At 47.2% G+C, this 19,222-nt stretch overlaps 1 protein-coding gene across 2 annotated transcripts; it reads right to left on the bottom strand.

Moving 5' to 3' along the window:
* Positions 1-1,553: 1,553 nt before the first annotated feature.
* Positions 1,554-9,091, bottom strand: FZD7 (frizzled class receptor 7). Of its 2 annotated transcripts, XM_026492163.4 has the most exons (3): positions 8,681-9,091; positions 5,278-8,047; positions 1,554-2,102 (listed from the first exon to the last, which is right to left on the bottom strand). In XM_026492163.4, the coding sequence occupies exons 2-3, from the start codon at positions 6,994-6,996 to the stop codon at positions 1,992-1,994; spliced, it is 1,830 nt and encodes a 609-aa protein (XP_026347948.1). In that variant the 5' UTR covers positions 6,997-8,047; positions 8,681-9,091; the 3' UTR covers positions 1,554-1,991. The 2 variants fall into 2 exon arrangements, with proteins under 2 accessions (XP_026347948.1, XP_048070564.1); XM_048214607.2 differs by lacking the exon at positions 1,554-2,102 and having other exon boundaries at positions 3,163-8,047; positions 8,681-9,080.
* Positions 9,092-19,222: the final 10,131 nt, after the last annotated feature.

The raw sequence follows: 19,222 nt of genomic DNA, 5'->3' as shown, positions 1-19,222 counted from the left end.
TTAGATTTTCTTCTCCCTTGGGGTGTCTGGGTGGTGCAGTCAGTTAAGACTCCAACTCTTGGTTTTGTTCAGGTCGTGATCTCAGGCTTGTGAGATCAAGCCCCACCTGGAGCCCCAGGTGAAGTCCCACGTAGGGCTCCTCACTGAGCACAGAGTCTGCTAGAGATTCTCTGCCTCTCCCCCATGCTCTCTGTCTCAAATAAATCTTAAAAAAAAAAAAAAAAAAAAAAAGATTTTCTTCTCTGCTCCACTCTGCATGCTCTCTCTCTCTCTCAAATAAATAAATCTTTTTCAAAAATAGGAATTATTATACATTGTGGGGTTATTATAGTAATAATGAGGATAGTCAAATAATGAATGGGAAAGGAGCTTTTAAAAACAGTAAATGCCACCACATGTTAAGTAGTAGTATTCCAAACAGCACTTGGGCCTCTATAATGACACTTGCCAATTTCTGTCTGGAAACATAATTAGTTGCTTATTCCTCCTTGGGGGACACCCTCCTCTCCTTGAACTATGTTATAAGTTACTCCAGGTGGACTGCCTTTCTTGCTTTTATCTGTTTCCTTCTAGTCCCTGTCAGAGCTCTTTTGATACAGTGACTGCTTGAGTAGTCCTTCTTGAACTGGATCACTTAGAGTCAACTACTATTGTCTTGGACAAACTTCCTTTTTTCTACCACTGTTGTACTGATTGAGAAAATTACAAGTGACTGAATTTTTTTTTTTTTTCAACCAGAGAGAATAAGAGGCACGATGTGTGGTTACCAAAGACATGACAATTTAATGGTGCCCTTTTAATGAGTTCATTTTTGTATAAATGTGAGGAATGCAGATTCAGATGTAAGAAATGTCACAAACTGGAAACAGTTGAAGAAGCAAGTTTTATAAAATCGGTTTAATACCACTAAGGGTGAAATAAGAGATAAAGGGAATAGACCTATGAATTGTTGAAGTCCACATTGGTGTGCTTGTGGTCCCTTCTAGGATTTCCTGGAGCCTATAGACTCATATTCACCACCCACATACGCATATATAAAAATATACCATCTATAAATAGCCACCTGCCTTTTCAGTGAAATTAAAGATGAGAGAGTTAGACGAGAATTTCCCAGTATAATTACAGGCCTCAAACCTACAGCTGCTGTACTCCTAGTGTTCTACCCAGAGAATTTCTAATATCACTACTTTTTTAAATCAAGCACGCTTAAAAATTTCTTAAATGGCAAAATGTCATCAACAGGACATTTATTTATTGTTATAATTTCTCACATACCTACTCGGAAAGGCTAGGTGATGCGTCGGGTTATCATGTAAATAATTTTGTTTTATCAACTACAGAAAATTTTCACAAGTGTTTCTGCCCCTTATCTAAGGATTAACACCAAACTACTGCCAATGTTTTTCTTAAACTCTACTCATGCCCTTTCACAGTCTCCCTCATATTTTCTGCTAAGATGTGCCTCTTTAAAAATCTGTGAGCTTCTAAAATTCTTAGGTAAGAATCAACTGTGTAAGGACGCACCCCAATGTGAAAGGAATTAAACCGAACACTTTTATCTTTGCTTACAAAAAAGCAGGTAGTAATTTATTCATACACAGTCTTTGTTCCCTCACTAAAGACCGACGCTCTTCAATCTTTGAGCACCCTGAAGGATGAGGCAGCTCCGATGAGAGGAAGGGGACACATTTATAGGAGCAGTCACGCAGCTCTCCCCACACAAGGGTCTAAGTGCCTTTAGCAGTTAATTTGTGAGCAAAAAACCCCATTGGGAGCCTTCCACCTACTCTGAAAGCAAACATTCTTATCAGGCGGTATTAGTGTGGTGTTAAAAGAGGCATGCTTTAACCTAAAAGGTGTCATTTTATGAGCAAAAACTGGGTAAACCTAAAGAGACTTTAAGTCGCTATTTTTTTCCTTCCTTGATGCCAAAATCTTCACAGGTTAAGATGACCTCACAGCCATTGTGATGTTCAAAACCCAGGAGGATCTTAAAAGATGCTCTGCGCAGGGGGCAGCCGCGCAGCCTCCTCCTCCCGGTGAGGACTGTCACTGGTTTTCCTTCTGCGTGTTTGTAAAACACACCAGCCATGTGAGCAAGCCTGTTAATTAAAACAAAAACAGAACTGTTTCTGTGGTGCTTTAGAAGTACAGAAGCTTAGAGCTGAAGCAGGGAAGGAGAAACAGCAGCGTCCAGTCTGCTGCTGGGTCATGATGGCTGCCCAAGAATGAAGCAACTGTGAGGAAAAGCCAGGAAACAGGCACCTGAATTAAAGAGAAATGGGGGGGGGGGGCAGTGAGTGAGGCTTGGAATTGGAAGTATTTAGAATGCCTTTATCATTTCCCTGAGGGACTGTTTAATATCAAAGGGGCTGGATAGGAAGGCTTCTCAGTCTAATCTGATTCCAAAGTTAGCCTCTCCCAAAGAGAGAAAGAATAGCTCCAGTGGCTTGAGGCCATCCTGGGGTCAGGCTGGAGTCTATTCCTGCCTGAGCTGCTGAGTCACTGCCACCTCGGGGAATCACTTGACCTCTGGTTCAGTTGACCTAGAAGGTAGAGCGTAGCCTACAGCCAAGAAGGCTCCATTCGAAAGGCCCTTGCTATTAACTGGAACCCACTACTGACTTCCCAGCCACGTGAACCCAAAGATTTTAAGAATTAACAAATTAGGTAAGGTGCATTAGAATACAAAAACATCAATTAAAACAAGAAACACAGACAAACCAAACAAACTCACTTAATTCTTCCCGAGGAAAACACCACCAGTAAAGCAGACCAAAAATATCTTCTGGTCCTCTTTCAAATATGGTCTGCATCTCCGAAGGGTGGTAAAAACAGATCAGATAGCAGCTCTCTTGAAGAGATGCCTGTTCTTTCCCCTTCCATAAGTTATCCAAAGCAGGATGTGAAAAGGCTTAGGATTAGGGGCGTGTGGAAAGGTAGGATAGTGGTAGCAACAACAGAAAAAAAAAAAAAAAAAATCAAAGGACGGATAGGGCATTCATTACACTGTATTTTAAAAGGCAAGGAGACTTCAACAATATAGAACATCTGCATGAAGGACAGATCCAATGGTGTCCCTCCACACCTTCTTTTCATAATACAAAGTTCTGTTCTTTGGCTTAAAGATCTATAGAAATTGTCAACTAAATAAACATTCACTTTGTATTAAAAAAATTTATTTTGTGATCTGTACATGTGATAAAGTGGGGCTTCCTCGTAGACTTTTAAAGGCAAAACAAAACAAAAACCCAAAGTAAAAATGTATAAATACAATATATATTTTCTTACAAAAATGGGAGATTTACAAAATATACATACTGCACTTGTCTCTATTTTACAAATTTCACATGCAAGAGATACAACACAAAAGATGCCAAAAACCGTGTAGTGGGAGTTTTAAATCTGACAAATGAGACCATTTTGGAGGTTTAAGAAACACAAGGCTGATGTTAACTTTAATATAAAAAGCAGCTCCACTCAATTGAACATTACATATATAAAGTAACTTGTCCTCCTGACAGTACCCTCTATGATTTAAAAACTGTTTAAAACAGCATTTAAAAATTGTTTTGAGAAATAGGATAGTGTTGCAAGAATGGAGGGTGGTGTCAAAGGGGGAGTAAAGGTTAGCTCCCATGATTCTCTGCTCAGCATTGGAGCATTATGCAAAAGAATTAGTTCTATTACAGAAAAAAAAGTACATGATTTAAGATTAATAAATTTAAGTCATGCAGCACATTTCAAAGAACTCCAGAATTACTTTGAAGTTTACCTTCTTTTAATGACTGTCCTTAAAAAATGGGACCCATGGTTTGAACTGTCTGCTTCACTCACTGTCATTTCTGCAGGTCACCTCCCCACCCAGCCACACAAAGACAGGGTCAGCATACACATGATGTCTTATAAACGGATTTATGGAACTAAGAAAACAGGACAAAATGGTTCTTTACTTTTTAAAAAAAATTAAATTCTTTATTATGGAGGCTGAGGGCATTATGCTTTTCCTTTTATCTTGATGGATTCAAACTGGAAGAAAATAGAAAACCTAAATGCAGGTTTATAGGAAGAAAAAAATAACAAAGGGAGAGATTTCCCTGAACATTTGAACAAGCCTGTAGATAGGATCGTGTGTTCTGAATTCAATTTATTTAAAACAAATACAACAAAACCCCTTGCATTTCCTTTAGCCAAGTCAGAACCTCTGACTGATTGGGGGTAAGGAAGCACACTGCCGTTCACTTTTCCTTAAAAAGGAATGTTTACCTCAGCCAAATTAACATCCAAAGGGAAACCTCTGATTTGTGCTACTTTGTCTATAAAAGTTTCTGTCTTCACAGTTACGCCTTTCCACAGGGGAGACACTTGTTTCCTCTTTTGTCTCTTACAACAAAGACAAGGGGGAAAATGCACTCCTGTTTTGAAAAGCAACAAGTCATCACTTCTTTTCAGAGTATTAAACCAAATAAAACACCTACTTCCTTCTGCCTTCCCCAGAAAATAAAAAAGTAGCAGAAATACCTACTACTCCTCTCTTTGCCTCATCTCGAAATGTTATCTTCATTTCTTTCGCACCCTCACATTAGGATTCTAGGAGGCAGGCCTCCCAAGACTTCCAAATGCTTATTTTACAAGATTTGAAAGGACTAGGAGAGGAAAAACAGGAGGGAGGGGCCCAGGGAGGAGAGACTGTAATGTCTGACCCTGGAAATTAACCCATCTGGGCTCCAGTTTGGCCCCAGTGAAAAGAGATTATGGTTTGACCACCGCTTGACAAGGACACCGTAGGGAGTCCTCCCTTTTCCCAACAAAGCCGCCGCCGCAGACAGAGCTGTACCTTTCACCCGGGCCTCACAGGAGTGAGGACAGGCCACCAGTCTTGCAGCAGGGGAATCGCTCACAGTCCCAGTTCGGCCCTGGAGCCGGGAAGATCTCAGAGCCATCTCCGCTGGGCTCAGTCTCGATAGGCCCAAGTCGGCCCTAACCGTACATGATTAACAGCATCGTTATCGTCATCACCATCACTATCATCCTCCAAGTCTTTGCCAGAAGTCTTTTCATTCAAACCGTCTTTTCACCCAGGCCTCTTTTTCCAAACCCACCCCTCGCCCCAAATCTACAAATATCATCTCTCTTCCAGATCACTTCTCACTGGAGGGGGAGGAGGTTACAGACCCCCCCACACACACCCCGCCGCCGCAGGTCTCTGCTTCCCGCGCCTCTCCCCCTGCGAGGGGATGGGGGAAGGGAGGGTGGGGGAGGGGCCGGGGCTCATACCGCAGTCTCCCCCTTGCTGCTGTGGCTGAGTCTGTGGTAGAAGCGGCGCCACGACTGCAGAGTTTTGCCGGACCAGATCCAGAAGCCGGTGGTAATGCCCACGATCATGGTCATCAGGTACTTGATCATGAAGACAGTGAAGTCGGGGCTCATGGGCGGGAAATGGCCAGGCGGGCAGGGCACCGCGTAGCTCTTGCACGTCTGCAGGAGCCAGGTGCGCTCCCAGTGTTCGCGGAAGGCCTGCTCATAGAAGTAGCAGGCCAGGACGATGGTCGCCGGCACCGTGTAGAGCACGCTGAAGACGCCGATGCGAACCATGAGCTTCTCCAGTTTCTCGGTCTTGGTTCCGTCGTGCTTCATGATGGTGCGGATGCGGAAGAGCGACACGAAGCCGGCCAGAAGGAAGGACGTGCCAATGAAGAGGTAGACGAACAGAGGCGCCAGCACGAAGCCCCGCAGCGCATCCACGCTGGACAGGCCCACGTAGCACACCCCACTGAGCAAGTCCCCATCCACCTGGCCCATGGCCAAGATGGTGATGGTCTTGACAGCGGGCACGGCCCACGCGGCCAGGTGGAAGTACTGAGAGTTGGCTTCGATGGCCTCATGGCCCCACTTCATGCCGGCTGCCAGGAACCAAGTGAGCGACAGGATGACCCACCAGATGGAACTGGCCATGCCGAAGAAGTACAGCACCATGAAGAGGATAGTGCAACCCTCCTTCTTGGTGCCCTGCGCCACCGTGCGGTAGCCATCGTCTGAGAAGCGCTCCACGCACACCGCACGGTCCTCCAGCAGGAAACCGGCCACGTGCGCCACCGCCACCATGAAGTAGCAGCCCGACAGAAAGATAATGGGCCGCTCGGGATAGCTGAAGCGCCGCATGTCCACTAAATAGGTGAGCACCGTGAAGAGCGTCGAGGCGCAGCACAGCACCGACCACACGCCCACCCAGAGACGGGCAAAGCGCCTCTCCTCCTCCTTAAAGTACATTAGGCCGTTGGCACGGCCTGGCTCGCACGGGGCGCCGCAGTCGCGCTCACCCAGGAAGCGGTAGCCCAGGTAGGGGGGCACCTTGAGCTGGCGGGGACACGAGAAAGGGAAGGCAGCGCGGCCTCTGCCGTCAGCGGCCCCCGGGGGCAGTGCGGTGAAGGGCAGGTCCGGCATATAGGGCGCGGTGGGGTAGGCTGTGGGGCCGCCGCCCGGGCCCCCGGAGCCGTCGGACGTGTTCTGGCCCACGCAGATCTCGCCAGCGCCATGCACCGGGAAGTTCTCACAGCGCAGCCGCTCGGGCCACTGGAAGCCGAACTTGTTCATGAGCGCTTCGCAGCCCTGGCGGGCACGCTCGCACAGAGAGCGGCACGGAGGGATGGCCTGATCCAGCACGGTGCACACGGGTGCGTACATAGAGCACAGGAAGAAGCGCAGTTCGGGAGAACACTGCACCTTCACCAGCGGGTAGAACTGGTGTACCTCGAGGCCCGCGTCCTCTTGATTCGTGTGGCCTAGCAGGTTGGGCAGGATGGTCTGGTTGTAGGCAATGTCCGTGCACAGCGGGATGGAGATGGGCTGGCAGAAGCCGTGGTCCGGCACCGAGATGCCCTTCTCGCCGTGGTAAGGCTGCGCCCCGGCGCCGGCGGCCAGCGCGCCCAGCAGCGCAAGCACCAGGGTGCACAGGCCCAGGGGCGAGCGCGACGCGGCCGCGCCGGAGCCCCGCATCGCCGGCTACGGGTGCAGCGGCGCTCTCAGTTGGAGGAGCGCGACGAGGCAGCCGGGAGAGGCTTGGATTCGAGGAGGCGCGGCCGCGCCCGGCGCATGAGAGTCTTCCCGGCGCCGGGGCCGGGCCGTGGGCGGCGCGGAGCTGAGGGCGCTGCAGCTGGGGTGCCCGCGCCTCGGGGGCGCCGCAGCCGTCTCCGCCCAGCACTCGAGCAGCCGCGGGGAGCCCAAACTCGTCTGCCTGGGCCGGGGGCGCTGAGGGGGCCCGCCTTCTTCTCCCGCTGCGACGTAACGGTGCGGCTTTTTCTGCGGTGAGGAGCAACAAGCGTCTCCGGTTACCCTTCAAAGTTTGCCCAAAGTCTGTCGACCCACAGCAAACAGAAACGCACGCGCCCCCCACACCAAGTCCGGCCCCCGACAAGCGAGAGCCCGGCGCCGCCGCCTACTAGCCGAGGCCGCCGCCTCGGCGGTGCTGCTCCGCCTCCTCGCCTCGAGGCTCTGCTCGCCGCCGCCTCCTCCTCCTCCTTCGCCTCCTTTTCTACTCCCCCGCTCCTTCTTCAGCCCCAAAAGCTCGGCCCCCAAGTTTCTGCCAAACGGGTGATTCTCGCTGAGTCCGATGGGCGCCTTGGAGCCAAGAGCTCGGCGAGTTCTTTTTGGAAATCCAGTTACACTGCGTCCGAAGCTGCGAGGGCCCCGTGCCCGCGGCCTGGGCCTGGCCTCTCCGGCCTCTCGAAGCCCTCGACCGTGAGTCCCGGGGCCGCCGCCGCCGCCGCCGCCCGCCGGGAGGGAGCGCAGAGTAACGCCTCGGAGTCGCGCAACTCGCCAGAAGAAGCGTCGGGCTCGCAGGGTTCCGGGCCGCCCCGCCCCCTCCCCTCCCCCCATTCACAAACCACTCCGGGGGCGGGTCCTCGAGCTCCAGGGCGGCCCAATGGTAGCCTTTGTTTTCTGTGTGGCAGCCTTCGGATTGGGTGGAAGTCGGAAGGGCCGGGCGAGGGAACCGGAGAGGCGGAGTCTGCAGCGCTCTGGGCGGATTCCTGAGGGGAGGGGCAGGGGGCTGGGACGGAAAAGTTAAGAAAAACTTTTACGGTGAATTCGCTCGAGGGTTGGGGGTGGGGGGTAAACGCACCAGAAAGGGAATTTGCTTTAAAGGTTTGTTCCTCTTCCAGGTACACTAAAATACACATCTCAAACAGGAGGGCGCACAGAGAGTGGCTTTTGCTGGGAGAATAGCGCAGCACCTCAGCGAAGGGACGTGACCCAGAGTCACGTTAGCCCTGCCTGGGCTGAAAATGCTGGATTTGGCAGGGGGCTTTGGGGTAGCTAGATCCTAAATTGGGGTTCGGTACCGAGCGAGAAGGGGTGCGCCCCTCAGATCGCTTTTTTCTCCCCAGACCCAAACAGACCACGTGAGGCCACAATCCCTCTCACCCCCTCTCCCGGTTGTAGAAAGGAGGAGGGGCCCGCGTCCGAGGAGAAATTGGAGTCGGGAGGAGGGGGCCGACTTAAGGCGGGAGGAAGTGCAGACCCCTCCAAGGGGAGAGGGCCGGGGAGCGGCGGGCTTGGGGGACCCGGGTCCCCAAGCCACCCCGCTCGCGCGCACGGCCCAGAGTCTAGAAATCTGGTGTGGCTTTAGAGAGGTTATAAGAAAACCAAGACAGTGTGGGGGGGGGGGGCGGTATAAAAGTACCTGAGACCGAATGCCCAGGAACACACTGTACGGTTTAAGTGCGTCTTCGATTGCGGTGCTTTCCTTAGTTCTTCGGCGTGTGGCTGTTCGGGATCCCCCCTTCGTTGCAGAAGCAATGACTTGATCTTGTAGTTGAAATGTTGCGTAGAGAAGTTTTAATGCGTATTAGAAACCAGGGCATTTGCTAATTAAGGAGTTTTCAAAACACAAAGAGAGGTTATCCGTGTTCTCCAGTGGAGTTTTCTGATTGGCAAGCAGTCTTTTGTTCCCAGTCAAATCATCGCCCTGCTCGCGGCACTGGGCGCTCCCGTGAGCTCTCCGGTTACTCCGGGCGAGGTCAGAATTTACCGGGGGGCCTCTCCCCTCTCTGTGGGCAGCAAAGAATATCATGAATTCCCATGCAGGGAAGTGACAGTTTGAGAAAGGCTAAATCTGTCTCTCACTCTGTCACACACACACACATACACGCGCGCGCGCGCACAAATACTATGCTTAAGAAAACGTTGCTCCTGGATGAGCCCTTCCTTCTGCCAGTCTCAGTTCCGGGAGCTGGACCCTGAGGGATTTCTGATCAAGTTGCGTGTTTGCAGAAGTTGCTGCCTCTGCTGCCCACGGTGAGCTGCTTCTCCAGCAAGAAAAAACTGGTTCTAAAATCTGACAATTAATTGGGTTCCCTTCCATGGGAGACTTTGGCTTTCTCTGCTTTTCTTTTATTTCTTTTCTCTTACTGAGCATCTTACCTTCCACTTCACAGTTCTTTGTCCTTTCCTACTCTTGTTAATGGATCTAGAGAGCTGAATCATTTGGGCCAAGATAGGGTGTCAGACTGCTCACATTCTCCATCCGCCCCTCAACAGGAGTCCTCATACTCTTTTTCTTCTAAAGCATCGGTTTCCCCCTCACACCCAGAACCTTATTTGTTTTCTTTTGGGTTATCTGCTCCAAGGTAACACAAAAGATTAATGACATTTGCTTTAAAAAATATTTTATTCTTTCCTTCTATATTTTTCTTTCTAAATTATTATTCTTACTGCCTAACTTAGGAGAACATTGATATGGCCTTGAAAGATGTTGTTTAAAGACAATGCTTCTGCTTTGCTTTGTCATTTAAAGTGTGTGTGGTAGGGGGTTGGAAATCCTTTTCTCTCCCCGTGAGCTTCTGGATATCCTCCTTTTCTAAATCAAATTTTCATGCTTATTCATCAGGCCACTGATCTAAGTCATCTTTGCTTATTGAGGGAGAAATTGCAAGAACTGTCATCAAATAAAATGAAAACCGACGGGATAAAATACTGTGTCTCAAATACAGCTAAAACCATTTTAGTTGATGAGCTTTTACTCACCATATTGTAGCCCCAGACAGCTCACTGATGATAGGTAATAGGGATAGTTATTTAGAAAGAAAAAAGGAGAACCCTTTAAGAAAATACAAGGGGTGAATGAAATATTTTTAAAACAATCTATGCGTAAGATGCAGAAAACCCATCCCAGATGGAAAGTATCACAGATGTGAGTCCTGAGTCCTGTTGCACTGTCCCAGGCAGACAGATGCAAAAAGCATACATAAAAGCAAAGACTAATTTTTTGGAGTGTTTTGTTTTTTAAATTGATTTTTAAAAACCCGCTCGAAAATTATTCTGAAAAATAAGAATTTGCTGTTTGTGAGAGGAGTGTGGTAGCCTTCTATGCCTTGCCTGATACAGAATGCTGTGATTTCAAGGAGCTAAGTAATAACAGGGAGTAGATGAGAAAAGTGAGTTCACAATGTAGGGAGCTAAATAGCCTGTTTTAGGCTCTATGATAAATGTAATAACACTGGTTCGCATTCTGTCCAGGATCAATTTAATTTTCTTTTCCAAGCAATTCTTTCCACACCCAACTCCCAAAGCCACTAACTGGTATCTTCTTTGGAGAGCTGAGGGTGGAAAATTTTGTAACTGCTGCAAAACATCCAATTGTCCCTGCCCTTTAAAACAACAAAGGCTTTTATTTCTTCACATCGTAGTCATATGGTCTCACAGAAAAGTGATGGTATTCATTGGCTTCAGTTATTTAAATGCTACTTATTTTGGCCAAGTCCCAGGTTTATCTAGTTGAATTACATTCTTTTTTTTTTTTTTTAAGATTTTATTTATTTATTTGACAGAGAGAGACAGCCAGTGAGAGAGGGAGCACAAGCAGAGGGAGTGGGAGAGGAAGAAGCAGCCTCCCAGCAGAGGAGCCCGACGTGGGGCTCGATCCCAGAACGCCAGGATCACGCCCTGAGCTGAAGGCAGACGCTTAACGACTGAGCCACCCAGGTGCCCCTAGTTGAATTACATTCTGATGTCAGGCTGGATTTGAAAATGGCCACCTTCGTTGTGCCACAATCCTGTGGTTGTAGTGAAACCTCCAGCTGCAAGAATTACTCATGCAAGACGAGAAAGGGCAGCTTTTAGCATATACTCCCCCTTTTTTGGCCTTTCTTTTACCAGTTTTTTGACTTTATACCATTAAGGACTTGGAATTTCAAGCTGCCAGGTTGCCATTGAATTCCTTTCATTTTCTTTTGGGGTGCTGGATCATTCCCAGAATGGGAACATTCTTATCTCTAAGCAGACTTTCCAGTGTCATGAAAGTTAAAGATGGCTAGATTGAATAAGAGGAGGGCACTGCTGAAGTCCTGATAGGCATGCTAGGCCCCACCCAGTAGAGGTGATTTATATCATTCAAACCATTTGACCATTTCTCCTGTTGCTTGTTGTATAACAAGTTACCCCCCAAACTTAGCAGCTTAAAACAACAGACATTTAATATTTCATAGTTTCTGTATATTGGGAATCTAGATGAGCTTAGCTGGGTCCGCTGGCTTGGGGTGGCTCATGAAACTGCAACCGGGGTGTTGGTTGGGGCCGCAGTTACCTCAAGGTTCAAGTAGAGGAGGATCTACTTCCAAACTCACTCATGCGGCTATTGGCAGGTCTCAGAGTATCCATTTCCAAGGTCATCACATGGCTGTTGGAAGGCCTCAGGTTCTCACTAGCTGTTGGCTGAAGACATCAGTTCCTTGCCTGTAGGCCTCTCGTAAGGCCACTTACAACATGGCACCTTGCTCTCCCAGAGCAAGTGCTGAGAGAAAGAGAGAGAGATGCACACACACAGAGACAGAGAGACAGAAAAAATACAGAAGATGGCAATCAAGTCGCAGGTTCCTGCAATCTTGGAAGTGACATCCTATCACTTTTGCCATATTCTATTCATTAGAACCAATTCACTAGGTCTACCCACATCCCACACTCAAGGGGTAGCAGGGATTACTGTAGGGCATTAGAAGCAATTCACTAGGTCTACCCACACCCCACACTCAAGGGGTAGCAGGGATTACTCTAGGGCATTAGAAGCAATTCACTAGGTCTATCCACACCCCACACTCAAGGGGTAGCAGGGATTACTCTAGGGCATGAAAACCCATTGGAGGGTGAGGATCACTAGGAGCCATTTTAGAGACAATTTATCATAAGGATGATTCATTCATTCCTAAAGTATTATGGAGATGAGGCCACAGAGAGAAACAACTCTTGGGTCCCTGCCCTTGGGGTGTCCAGAGAAAGGGTCACAAATAAAAACACATGTTGATTGGTTATAATGCTACTTGCATATGTTAGAACAGAAACTTAATTGTGGCCAGCCATTTTTTCAAATACATGCCATTGGACTTGAAGGAGAAAGAATGTGGAGGCAGTTGATTAATGAAAGACCATCAACAATCCTGGGGGAAAACCTCCAGGTGGAGAGGGTGGGCCATTCTGGGGAGATAAATCTGTACTCAAGGACAGAACATTTGGACCATAGTCTCTAGAATGAGACTTTGGCTTTTTGGGTTATGAGGTAAAATCACTGATGGTAACTGCTACCTCTGTGTTTAATGCCAGTCTGCACAGTACAGATGTGGAGGAAGGCTGGCAGAGGTGGTTAGAACAGACTGGCTAGGTCTGCTTTTCACGGTTGATTTCCTGTCATGTCTCCGGCAAGTCACTTAACCTCTCTCGCTCTCCAAGTGTGCTGTGAGAATTAATGAGATAATATTTATGTAATGCTTTGTGATCTATGGGCAAAAACTCCTGATGGCAGAATCCCAGTTTGGTTATATGGATTCAAATCATAGAAATAAAAGAAAAGACCAAGTTAGGTGCATATTTTGGGGCTCTGGCTCTTTGCTAATGTTGTGATTTTTTTTTTCAGTAGTATGCTGGCAAATGTTTAATCACCAGCTCTCCAAGAAAAAAGCCCTGATCTGTACATTTGCCTATTTCCATGGTGTAAATACTGCTATCATGGCTTATTTCAAGCCAACACTAAGTTACTAAGCTTGGATTTTGGAAAAGATGCAGGTAATCAGCTCTTATAAGCCCTGAAGAGCTGGCTTCAGCACACCACTGGGTTTACAGAACTTATTCTCTTCAGATTATTTTGAGCATTAAAATCATTATATTTTTAGTACAATGATTATCATTTGTAAAGTACCAGGTGCTTTAGGTGCAGTATTTCTAATTTTATAACAATTCTTCAGGTTTCTAGATAGAAACTCCTTTTTATAGCAGCAAAGTCTGGACTAAAACCTAGATTTATATGACATTTTTCACTGTGCACTGAATTGCTACTTGATGTCTTCATGGTAAACACCACTAATTTTTGTCCTTTTATTTGTCTTATCAAAAGCCCTTCTAAAATTTAGAGAAGCCCCAGAATTTCTAGACTTGAGATATCAAGCTCCAGATTGGTTATGACCCCCCTGAGTATTATACCTGTACAGCTTTCAAAACCACTTGGTAATGTTTACTATTTTTCCCCCTAATTTTTCAAGGAACAGTTTAATTTCCTTTGCTGAAACTGGGCCAGTAGGGATCTAGATTAGGAGATGTGGGGGCACTGCTCCTGTTCCACTAGGGTGGGTGCATCAGGCCCTCCCCATCAGAGCATCTTGGCAGGCCACGAAAGTCAGCAGAGCACTAGGAGGAGAAGCTGCAGGAATAAAACTCACAAGAGTCATGACAACCTTCAAGAGAATCTTTAAGAAAAGAGAGGATGGAGCTGGAGCAGTGGCTGGAAGGATGGTTAACAGAATCACCTAAGGAGTTAAAAAATTCAGAAGCCTGGGCCCCACCTCAGACATGTTGAACTGGAATCTCTGGCATTGGACTTGGGGGTTTAAGTTTTAAAAGCTCACTAGGTGATTTTTTTGAATTAGACAGGTTTGAGAACCACTGACCTAAACTCATATTCCAAAGCAGTATATTGTTCCATTGATGCCTTGTAGAAGATCTCTGGTCTTGTGCAAAGTCCTCACTTTACTTGATTATGTTCTGAACGGAAAGATGGAATAATGGGAAGCATATGGGAGCATGCGGTGTATGAGGGGTGTGTGTGTGTGTGTGTGTGTGTGTGTGTGTGTGTGTAAGAGAAAATAAGAGAAAGAGAGACGGGGTGGTTGGATGATGTGATGTTGGATCTGACACCTTATTTATGAGTGTCAAGAAGTTCATGGTGGCCATTGTAAAATGTAACACCTGCTACTCCTATAGTTCATTCACAGCATTTCCTCAGACCCACATTGCCATCCTTGTGCCTTGTACAACATGAACCCTTACCTCAGATGATTGAGCCAGGAATAGGCAAGCATCTGACCCAGTCATGGGGTTGTGTGCATGAGACCTCGTCCAACTGGTGTGCCACTGGATATAGAGTGGTACCCAATCAGATCCTTTCAGCTGGGGAGTCTAAGTATAACATAGAGTGGCAGAATCTGAGAAACACTCATTGAAAAAGGAACAAGCAGAAAACAGGAAGCAGTAGAACCTTGGAGGAAACATGAGCCATGAGGCAATGACGTATGTAGAGAAAGCAGCTAGATGGTAGCAACAGGAGCAGTAGACAGAAAGGCAGGAGAGCAATGTGCTCCTAGTGGAACACTGTGGCAGAAAGGAAGGAAGGGGAGAAAGAACACCTGCTTCAAAAGGAGACGACAAGGTTACAAGAGCCGATCCTAGCTCCTTGCCTTGGAATCCTACCATCCCCATTAATGAAGCCACCTGACTCCTTGTCAATTCCTAATAACTAGAGAGAATCTCACTAACTATAGTGCCAGTGGCTGGGGAAAGAATGCAGACTCTTCTGACTTTGTCCTTGGGGATGAACCCACAGCAGCAGAAGGCTGACCTCAAGGACCATCCGCCAGCCCACGAGAGGGATCCATTCAGGGTTGGCTAACAACACTCAGTGTTGCAGCCACCTTCATCTTGCTCAATGGCCTGGATAAAGAATTTGAAGAGATAACCTCCTAGGACTGCAGTTGACACTCGAAGAGTTGCTGTAATTGAGTGATTGAGTGATTGTAAAGTGTTGCAATGTAGGAATTACCTATGAAGTCATTTAACTGTCTTCCCAAGTGTATGAAAGTTTGTTTTTAGATGGATGTGGTGTGTTTCTGTCTTCAAGGATCAAACAGAGAAAAGGGCTCTGTTAACTGCTGGGGAAAAGAGAAGAATTCTGAGGGTCTTGGTCCTGCCAGGAGCCCCTTGGCCTCAGGCAGGTTGGTTAACTTCGCTGAGCCTGTTTCTCCATCTGTGAAGTGAGGAAGCTGGGCTTTGTGATCCCCGCCCCCCTGGCTCTGAGAACCTATGGCTCTCTTTGGGGGTTCCTCACCTAGATTAAGATTTCCCACACTAGGGTCTTTTTCATGTGTTATGTGGAAGTTACCGAACAAAGCTGAGCCAGTCTCATCCCAGTTCCCGTGACTGGCCTAGTTGAGGCTCACGGCCTGATATCTCTGCACTGTGTCCAGCGGGTGCCGAGAGGGCCAGGCATGCAGTACACTGAGTGTGCCCTTAAGGGCCACTTGCCTGTTGCTTTTCTTCCCTTTCACATTTCCACTTAGTCCCCTCTCCCTCTCCTGTCTCCTCCTCATTATTGTAAAATAGTACTTTCAAGTCTAGAGCCAGGCTCTTCAATTAAGGTGTAGACAAAGTGGTTTGACTCCACTTGAGTAAAAACTTTGTGAATGGGAGAGAACACAAACCTCAAAACATTTGCCTTTCAAAGCCGGGGAGTGGGGTGGGGGGAGAGAAACTGTTATGTGATCTCGAATTTGCCAGAGAATTTGCCAGATGTCAGTTTAAAAGGAGCCTAAAGAATTCCTAAGCCTTTGTTTACCAAATCCTCCTCCCCTCAGTCAGAACTTCAGTGAAGGGGGGGGGGGGCTGCCTGTGGCTACCTGGTTGGAGAGGCCAAGGAGAGGCCAAAACTGGGTGGGAAGGGGCGGGGCTTGGGGGGGTATTTGAATTTTTGTTTTTTCCTTTTAATTATCTGGGGTTGCCCTTTGAGAAATCTGTTCTCTTTGCGTTGGGAAATTAACTCTTAATCTCCACAAATGAGGGCAATCAACCCATTTACTAAATAAACACAGATCATTGCAGACTGGCTGCTCCTCTTTGTGATTTAATTTGAGAATGGCTTCACCTGAGGGAGGAGCTGAGGCAAGGCTGGGCCCGAGCCACCTGGCGGGGGTCCCCAAGGGAGGTGGCGGGTTGTTGAGGTGGTTGAGAGGGCAGGGGAGCTGGGTTGAGATTAGAGAGGGCTTTGAGGTTTCCTCTTCTTTAGTAAATAGGAGACCCTCCTGGGCTCAGGTCTTACCTTCTGAATTTATCTGGGGCCTTTTGTTGTATGTGTTAACTTTGGCTTTAAGTGTGAAGCTGGTTCAAGCAACTTTTGTTAGAATGCTGGCTATCAGAAGTCTCTGGGATGGGAACAGAGAAGTCCTTTCTTAGCTCATTAATATATTGAGGAATTTCTCCTTGCTTTTAATTCCCCTCCTTAGTCACCAGTTTGATTTTGTTTATAAGTGACACGGAAGTTTATTCAAATCCCAGGTAGTTAGACTGCAGTGGGATCCAGTGGTGGACACATAGTGGTGCTCAGTAAATTATTGAATGCACGCATGAATAAGGTACGTTTTAAGTTGAAAAGGATGAAGTAAAACCGCATGACCTGCATATTTTTTTTTTTTAATGTCTTTAGAGATTACCATGTGCCAGGCACTGGGCAGGGTGCTCGGAATATACTGGGTCCCTGCCATTATGGAACTTAATAGTCTTGTTGAACAAACGAACCTGGTTTTCTGTGATGACCTTGAGTCCATCTCAAAATTATAATGAGAGTTTGGCCCAGAGCTGGGAGCTAGCCCATCCTGTGATTAAAAAGGAGGGGCTGCATTGGAGAATGGTTTGAGGATTTTTCAGGAAGGACATCAGAGTTCAGTAATTCTTTTCCCTCATTTTTCTGGTGAGGATACCAAAGCCCAAGATGGTGGATGGAATCGTCCAAGAGTTCACAGAAAGAACTGGAACGAGCATCCGCATTTTTGGTTCCTGGAACCGTGCTTTATCCAAGAGCTTTGCACATAATGGCCCAACTTTATCTATCTATCTATCATCTATCTATCTATCTATCTATCTATCTATCTATCTATCATCTATCTATCATCTACCTACCTCCCTCTGCTTCCTGCTCACCTCACTCTGGAAATAGCTTGTGTGAGCTCCGGAGTGAAAAATTAAGAGTGACCGACTACGCGAGGGGCCTTCGGTTGGCTGGTGCCTGCGAGATCTCCGTGAAGCAGGTGAGTGCGGCTGCTCTGCTCTTGGCCTCAGCCAGAGCTGACCCTCTCTCCCCAGCTGTGCTTTGTCAGGAAACAACTGAAAGGCGGGTTGCAGAAACCTCAGTGGGGCCTCAGACCAAGGCAGGGGGAGGGACTTGGGGCTGTTCCTGCTGGCTGTTTGAGCTGGGGAAGGGGCTGTTGTCCTGTTCCTGTGGCCTCCAGCAGACTTGTGAAGAGCTGCTACCGAAACGGAGGAGTTTTGAAGACCGCCCAGGAGGCGGGAGAGGAAACATTTAGAGAAGAGATAAACAAAATAGGCGACAGACTTCTCACTCTAGCAAAAGGGGCTTTGGTTTACCTGTGAAACTTCACTCCTCCTCTTCCCCTTGCCTAAAATTTATAAAGCTACTCCTTGGCGCTCATAGGTTACCCATTATTTTAAGGCCTTAGTTCTGAGGACCATATTGGTCTTGCATCTAGCACCCGGGGCCTATGATAGCCTGACTTACATTCTAGTGGAACAGTGAAGAGAAAGCCAGCTGACTGACTCCAACATCTGGTATTAGTTGTATCATTGCTATCTTTGCTAACAAATCACATTTATTGAGTGCTTCCCGTGGCCAGGCATTGTGCTAAGACCTTGACCTGCACTGTCTCCTTGAATCTTTATCCTCACAACAGCCCTTTGAGTGACTATTATTTATTGGACCCATTTTTGCACATGGGGAAACCAAGGTATAGACAGGTCCAAAATTATGCAGATAGTGAATAAAAGAACAGGATTTTGGAACCCAGGTCTTGCTTTGGAGAAAAAGAGCTTATGGGAAGGAAAGAAGAAAAGGGAAGTTGAGTCTGCTACTAAGAGTGTGAGTGTCCTAAGCACCTAAGTATGTCTAGTCTAGAGAAAGCCCCCGGAGAGCAACAGACGGAATGAGCATGTGTTTTCTATGGCGGCCCCTGCGAGGATGAGTTTCTATCTACCTCCTCTGTTGCCAGCTGTCAAAGAGAACATCCCAAGGCCTGGAGAGATCTCCATGGGATGCTGGGCATCCCCGGGTAGCCATCCTATGTTTCTCGGTCTGCAGGGAGTGATAAAGTCATTTTTCCATTAACTGTTTGGAAAGCTCTTATTTTTGTAGTGGGGATTCCTCTCCCCTTCCTTTGGAGATGCAGTTTGGTAGTAATGGTTGAGAGCACAGGTATTGTAAATTTGAATCCTTGTTTGGTTGCTTGTTATGTGGCTTTAGACCAGTTCCTTCTCTGGGCCTCAGTTTTCTCATCTGTAGAATGGTGATCATACCAGCACCTGCCTCATAGGATTGTGAACTACAAATGAGATAATGCAATGAACTTAGGACCTAGAATGTTGTCAATGATCAATAAAGGATAAGTATTACTGTTCTTTAGTGCATTAAAGAGACGATTTGGTCTAGGCAGATGGGTGCTGAAACTTCTGGTTTCTCAGAGAGCCAGGGTTCAATTGGCGTCCTCTATGTTCAATTGAAAATGAAAATATTGTAGAAACGGCAGGACCAGGGAAAGTCATGTTTCTGTCTGCATATTTCCAATGAATTAATAAGCTTGAGGGGCACCTGGCTGGCTCAGTCGGTTAAGCGTCCGACCCTTGGTTTTGGCTAGGGTCATGGGACTGAGCCCCATTCAGGGGTCCTTGCTCAGCACCTAGTTGTCTTGAGATTCTCTCCCTCTGCATCGCCGCACTTACCCCCCTCCGTGAGCGCTCTCTTTCTCAAATAAATAAATAAAATCTTTAAAAAAATAATAAGCTGGAGAAATGGATATTTGACAGTTGCTACAGACTACAGGAGCTACTGCAGGGAAAGCTTTCTTTTCCAAATCTGGATGTCTATAACCCATAGGAAAGAGATATTTTGGGCATCTCATGTTTATTC

This window comes from Ursus arctos, unplaced genomic scaffold (genome assembly GCF_023065955.2).
Source record: "Ursus arctos isolate Adak ecotype North America unplaced genomic scaffold, UrsArc2.0 scaffold_1, whole genome shotgun sequence".
Classification (NCBI taxonomy): domain Eukaryota; kingdom Metazoa; phylum Chordata; class Mammalia; order Carnivora; family Ursidae; genus Ursus; species Ursus arctos.
This window is presented reverse-complemented; position numbering and strand designations above follow the sequence as displayed.

Excerpts from the sequence above, each read along its gene's own strand:
- FZD7 (XM_026492163.4), bottom strand. The coding sequence starts at position 6,996 with ATGCGGGGCTCCGGCGCGGCCGCGTCGCGCTCGCCCCTGGGCCTGTGC. Across the intron at positions 2,103-5,277 it reads GCAGCAAGGGGGAGACTGCG|GCTTGCTCACATGGCTGGTG; the intron begins GTATGAGCCCCG and ends TTTAATTAACAG.